The 6,846-nt window shown below is 39.7% G+C and overlaps 1 protein-coding gene across 1 annotated transcript; it reads right to left on the bottom strand.

The window, feature by feature from the left end:
* Positions 1-1,112: 1,112 nt before the first annotated feature.
* On the bottom strand, positions 1,113-6,198 carry LOC146470250 (uncharacterized). Its single transcript, XM_085122319.1, has 4 exons — positions 5,835-6,198; positions 5,069-5,133; positions 3,829-3,918; positions 1,113-1,935 (listed from the first exon to the last, which is right to left on the bottom strand). The coding sequence occupies exons 1-4, from the start codon at positions 6,050-6,052 to the stop codon at positions 1,580-1,582; spliced, it is 729 nt and encodes a 242-aa protein (XP_084978445.1). The 5' UTR covers positions 6,053-6,198; the 3' UTR covers positions 1,113-1,579.
* Positions 6,199-6,846: the final 648 nt, after the last annotated feature.

The following is a 6,846-nucleotide window of genomic DNA, read 5'->3' as shown; positions in this document are numbered from 1 at the left end:
TGATCTATCCGCAACTAAGGCAACGTCTTGCGCCGAACCCTCCAAGCAATCCATTTCATCTTATTGCCTTCATCTGCTCGTATGACTACACAGTCATATTTACAGTGCAACGAACTCAACCGGGGCCACCGAAAAAAACGGACACTTTGAAATTTGAAGAAATGTTCTCGTTTTTAATTGGTTCACAAACTACCACAGCCAGACTCCTTTGTTGTAAACGTGACCTGTGATTGGCTGATCAAGTTGAGTGGCCCTGGTTGAGTTCGTTGCACTGTAAGTGTAGACAAGTCTTCAATTAAAATTGGTAGACTCTCGTTCTCTTTGAAGACAAGTCTTCACTGGTTGAACTCTAGCTGCTAACAGGGTGTATAAGAGCTGTCAAGCTCTTCAATGTTCTTGAGTGTTTGTGTTTGTCTTCGACATAAGATATCTCTGTATTGAATTGATTCTTTCTGCTTTATCGATCCGTTGTTTTTATGTTTTTGTTACATAGAGCCAGTGCGCCTACTATTACCGGGGTCTCTTTAAAAAAAGCTAACCAGTCAGATTACAGGATACGAACAGTGAATAATTCAAAACTTTGCTTTTTCAATTGTTGTTTTCCTACCACTCGTGATTGGTTCAGTCGGCTTTGGTTGAAATTCATTGTTCTTGTCCTGTAATCTGATTGGCCAGGTTTGTTTAAGTGACCCCGGTAACAGAAGTCGCACTGTAAATACACGGGACTCCATCTGCACCTCAGACGGTAACAATTAATTCATGAAAAAAATGCTCCGTCAATTAATCCAAAACGTAACATGTTCATGTCTTGCATAACAGGGAGACGAATGGGTTGTTAACCAAAAATGTGACAGGCAAAGTAATGAAAAGAGTTCCTCAAGATCCATGGACATATGGCTATCCGTGGCCTTGGCCCCGCTCATCTAAACATCACAAGCCACCGAAAAAGCAATAGTTCCAAAACGCGACAGGAATAAGTGACTGTTGTTTTACAAATATGTTCAAACACTTGATTGGTTGGAGCGTTGGAACTCGAAGTTGTTTCATTAGTGCATTTTAATCCTTGTATATTAGATTATGCTGTCTAGTGAGAGCGGAAACTATGATCAGGAAAAGACAATGGATGCTGTTTTTATTTCTTAATTTGTAATCTTTCTACTGCTAAATTAAAGTCTTTCTTGACGGAAAAACTTTGAGGATTTAATACAGAATAGTGCAAAATACTAAACATTTACATCGACATTCTTCCTAGTAAAACTACAGAAAATTTATGTCCTTTAATTTACCACAGAGAGTAGCACTTTTGTTCTCTTAAGGTCTGAAAATTGATTGGTAATAGACCTTTAAACTTTACAGTTCCTTTATGCTGAAAGCTAAAGATGAAGATTTATGTGTTGTTTCTTTGTGATTGTCAACGGCGAGGCTTAGACTGGCTACCCATTTGTTTTGGGGCCTTCTAAATTATCACCAACCATATTGTTTAAGACATCTATAAAAGCCCTATGGGTGCACAAAACTCCATGCTAATCCTCGAAACAAGCTGTTTTAGGGAATGTGTTTTGCCTGACAAATTTAACCCTTACTGAATCCTTAAAGGTCCAGTTTCTAGCAGGGGGATTCCGTAACCACTACAAAAAGGTCCGTAGAAAAAAACACCAGTAGGGTCCATACTCAGGTAGAACGGCGTTCTGACTATAAATGGCGATATGAGAGCTTGAGACCTTTTACAGCGACAGCAATGACAGCAACAAGGGCAGCAATGACAGCAACAAGGACAGCAGTGACAACAATGGCAACAATGACAACAATGGCAACAAGGGCGGCAGCAGTGATGGTGGATGTGATGACAACAAGGGCAACAGCATGGGCAGCAACATGGCTCTTCTTCTTTAGGTTTCTCAGGTTTCTCTGCACCAGGTATTCGGCACCAGCATCCTAAATAATAAACAAAGGATATGAGCTGTCTTAAGCTTCTTGCCATCCATACAAATGGCAGACATTTGATTTCCAGATCACTAGCTATAAAAAAAATGCGTAAAGGTTTCACTAATATTATGGAAACTATAGTAGAATCCCGCTAGTTCGAACTCGGTTAACTCGAACTCCCCGTTAACTCCAATTTTCTCCAGATTTGACCCCATTTTTGTTAATCATTAACTATCAGGAAACTCGAACTAAATTTACTTTTCCTAGGCTCAAACTTACCCCGATAACTCGGACTCTATTTTAAAAACTTCGGAAGGTAAACCTCAAAATTTCAGAACATAGTTGATTGACGTGTCGAAATCTTTAATGTTTATTGACAACGTAAGTGTAATGCGTGGACACATCCTTAACTAGATCCCACCTTTTGGTTTCTCCTTTATATGTTCTTAAAGAGTTGACTTAAATTCCGAAAAAGAAACGTCCTTATCAAAAGGCTTTTGTAAAATAAACTTATTGCATCAAAGCCAGTAAATCGTGATTGTGAAAGAATTATGAAACACGACATTTTATTAACTATTATCAGCACACTTGAAATTCAACACCAATCCCGCTAACTTGAATCACTCTTTTTGTTCCCCTTGGGAGTTCAAGTTCTCGGGGGTCTACTGTATATCGAGCCAAATAACGTAATTCTAGACTACGTTTCACCATTCAATTTGAATGATACTGAGATAATAAACATTTTGTAGCTTCCTACGGGTTCAAGAGGGTCTATATAGCAAGATGTCCGCAGACCACCCCTGATAGGACAAATTGCAATCCCTGGGAAGACGTGTGAGACAAAGGACGAAACGGCACAGCTAGCAACCCTCGCATGCTATTCCCCTGGGGGGGACTCCCATATGAAACAGACGGGGATGCTCGTCGTCTCGCTTAGGGGTGTAAATTTTGGATTTTGGTCTCGCTTAGGGTGTTCCGGGCAAAGCGCCAATATTTTAAGCCGCCAAGGTCTCGTTTAGGGTTCCGTGAAGAAACACAGAATTCCGCGAAGAGAAACAGAAGTCAAATTTTCTTTTTAACTTGTTTTGTTTAGCGCATTAGGGGTCAAAATTTGCTTAAGCCACGCCCAGATTGGTCTCGTTTAGGGGTCAAAAAAAGCTTGAGCCACGCCCAGATGGTCTCCTTTAGGGGTTAAATTTAAAAATTCCGACGAGCATCCCCGTCTGTTCCATATGGGAGTCCCCCCCCGGGGGGGCTATTCCGTATCCAACTTAGTGTAATTAACCACGGAAAGTTAACTTTTCCGTCAAAATTGTCATTAACACCAATCCGGAGACCGTGAATTTTCTACGCATTGCGTGACTTCACGTTTCATTTCAACTGAGAGTTTGTCAACCCCATCTTTTTTAAAATATGAGATAACGCCAAACTTTGCGACTTTTTCAGAAATTTTTATCTGAGAACTAATTGGTGTGGTCGGTCAATGTTTATTGAATTTGATGTCACCATAACAATCAAATTTTAACAGACGGAAAATTCAAACATTGGAATTATCCTGTTTTTAATGAACAAAAATTACCTCTCTTACGGTAACATTTTAGTCAGGTTTTTCTATTGATTTTGATCACTTGATTAATTTTTGTGCCTTTCTGAAGTCTTGAGTAAACCCAGAAATCCAAGATGGCGGATTCAAGATTGCCACCATTTCTGTATCATTACGCAATTTTCATGTCAGGCTACGTCATAACCACTTGTTGCGGACCTCAAAAGAAACATTCCTGGAAATGCTATAAGCCCTCCGAATTTCATTGCCATGGCGTTAATACTCTTGGCAAAACTAAATAAAAGTCGGTCATCAATCGTTTCCTAAGATAATGCTCATGCGGATAGAAATTGACAAACCTTTATCACATTCCTTGTGACAACAGTGGCAATCGCAAGGCGGCATACAACCACCAACACAGGGCTGAGTATGATGACAAATTTGACATCCTGTAAAGGAAAATAATTCCACAATCGTTTGCATTTTTTAACTGCAAAAGAAGACGTTTTAACAGTTGCATGGAAACCGCCGATCATGTACATTTGTTTCCATCCAGTTAATAATTGTTCTTTCCAGAGAGGCTTTCTGGAAAGAACTGAAGTTAAATAGACACATTTTGCAAATGAAAGCTGTGTCAAATAAAGCCAAGTCGCTATGGCCTTAAGGTTTATAGATTGTGATTGTTTGTAAGAGCAGCATACAGTCGAACCTCCCTGTGCGACCACCTCCCATGAGCGACCACCTATCCAAAATATCAATTTTTTCCAGTCAAAGCCCTATATTTGGAAACTCTCAATAAGCGACCGCGACTAGTTTTTGAGATGTCGACGGCGTAATAACTTTCCATTTTTTTTAACCTCCTGCACGCGACCACTTGACACGTGGTCTGATCTCCATGTCCTCTGTATGTACTATGCTACTCAGAGTTTACGAGGAACCTTTAGTGACAACATAGCACTGCTCGTATCGGAACTAGGAAAATGTAAGCAATAAATTATCTTCGAATAAGTAGATATGTCAGACCCGTTTACGGAAGAGTCCCTCTCTCGTTCGACTCTCGTAAGCGACCACCTCCCTTAAGCGACCACTAAATCTTGGCATTTTGGGGGGTCGCTTAAGCCGGCGACACCCCTGGCGATTTTCTACGCCGATAGCGGCGAATTTGATCGCCAGGGAAAATCGCAAGCTATTTTCTCCACCGATTGATGCAGACACATTTAGCGATTTTTTTCGCCGATGGCACTTCAACCTTGTTCCCGGGCTCCATCGAGGGTCGTTTAGAAAATTCATGTGAGAAAATCGTCCAACCTGATTAGTTGACTTTACTGGCAATTCGCAGCGATGAGCGTAGAAAATCGCGGGAAGGGGCGAATTTAATCGCCGATATCTGACATGCCAGATATCGGCGATTTTATACGCCGATCGCGGCGATCGGCGAAAATCGCAATCGCTGCACCGGGCACACCTGGGGATTTTTGCCGATCGCTGCGATCGGCGTATAAAATCGCCAGGCGTGTCGCCGCCTCAACGGGAGGTTCGACTGTAGTTCTAGTTTGGTGAGTGAAACTCACCCAACCAAATGTTCATTAACGTACATACCACATCTTCTGCTCTTTTCTTTACCAAACTTCTTGCTTGCTGCTGTGTACACGATGCCTTCTGGTCTGCAAACAAAATTAGAAAAGAACTGCCATACATAAAGTGGGAACGGTTCTTCGTCTTTCAATCTCACAACAAACATTTAATCGGGGGTAATAAAGGCGCAAAGCCCATTTAGAGGTCAACAAATCTTACACTTGAATCATACATGAGAGTGTTTTTTTTGAGTTTTTGTTTTGAGTTTTTGGCTTACTACTATTCTTGGAAACTGGTTCATCATTACACCATGTTTAATTTGGAATCTCAGTAAATCACTCAGCAATATGAGCTGAGATATCTCTGAGAACGTACATGGCCAACTGTCAGTTACAGATATGATGGATGTCGACAAAAAAAAAGCAAAAAGAAGACAATATTTGATTACGTTTCAGGATAATATAAGTATCTGTTTAAGACCATAACTTTCAGGTTTGGCGTCCAATGGGTATATATTAAGAATCATTTCGTTACCCACAGGTCCGCGACTTTGTGTACTTGGCTTATATTGATCGTTGATTTCTTGAAATTTCACATGTCTTGTTAAATGCTTAGTTTATCGCATACACTTTTGTGCATGGTGTAACGCGTATCGTGTTTAAACTACGTATTTGCATAGAAAATGATAGGATAAACAAGCAAACTTGAAGGAGAATTACCACTTTGAATGTGGAAAATTTTACAGGATATTGTGTAATCAACATGTTGTGTAATGAAATGTCAATCCTACCTTGACACGCTTACTTCAGAACTGGGCTTACTTGATGTCCTGCTCAAAAATTCATCTCCGTTTCCATTTGTACTCCCAGGGTTTGGTTTTGTCGTGTTTATCCTAAATACGTCACTTAAGGTTTGCTTCTTGTTTTCGTGAAGAATTCCTTCAGATCGTAAGGTAGTACATGTTATAACTACACAAAATAATGCATTTACGAGAAGGTAGGATTTCATTTCCTTCTAGATGAGTTCCATGCTCTCTTTCAGCTTAGAGATTGGATGAAATATCCTATGTGAAATATTTTTCTACACCCAATCTATCGCTGACGTTTAGCACCCTAAACATTACATTACAAATCTTACATCACAGCCTCATTCAATGTCAGCCTCTTCCCCTTTCATTTCAACGCTTCACAAAACAAGTCATAAGAAAGAATGCCATTGGATTATTTCAAATTTCATGGTACATGCTTTCTGGTACCAGTGGGCGGTTTGTCGTGCTTAATCACTTCTCGTTTTTCTCTTTTGTTTCTTTCTTTGGTTGGAAAAATTGGAAATTAAAAGAGAACATTGTTTATATACAAAACGCTCGAAATTGTTTCCGTCCAATCGAATTAATCTTAATTAAGCTATGGCAATACAGTTCGATACAAAGGATTTTAGTGTAGAGTCAATACAATCAAAGTTTTAACAAGCGTTAAATTGTCTTTAATTGACTTAGATGTTTGTATGCGACAATCCTCTTCAAATTAATTGATGCAAAATGGTCGATATTTTGATTAGTTTCTTTTAAATGGAGTATTAGCAAAAATTTTTATGTCACCTAAAAAATAATGTTTTTTTTTTCGACGGGGCCGGGAGGGAAGTGTCTTAAGTACGATTTCTTTCTTCCTTCGCGTGATTCCCAGTCTGCAACTAAAAGCAGATTAACCGAGTGGGAAGTAATAAAGTTATGGCACTGGTAAACGAAGAAATTTTTGCTCTGATAATAACATCTCTAGGTGAATTCCAGTTTTACCTTAAGAGAG

This window comes from Pavona decussata, unplaced genomic scaffold (assembly GCF_977016875.1).
Source record: "Pavona decussata unplaced genomic scaffold, jaPavDecu1.1 SCAFFOLD_114, whole genome shotgun sequence".
In the NCBI taxonomy this organism is placed as follows: domain Eukaryota; kingdom Metazoa; phylum Cnidaria; class Anthozoa; order Scleractinia; family Agariciidae; genus Pavona; species Pavona decussata.
This window is presented reverse-complemented; position numbering and strand designations above follow the sequence as displayed.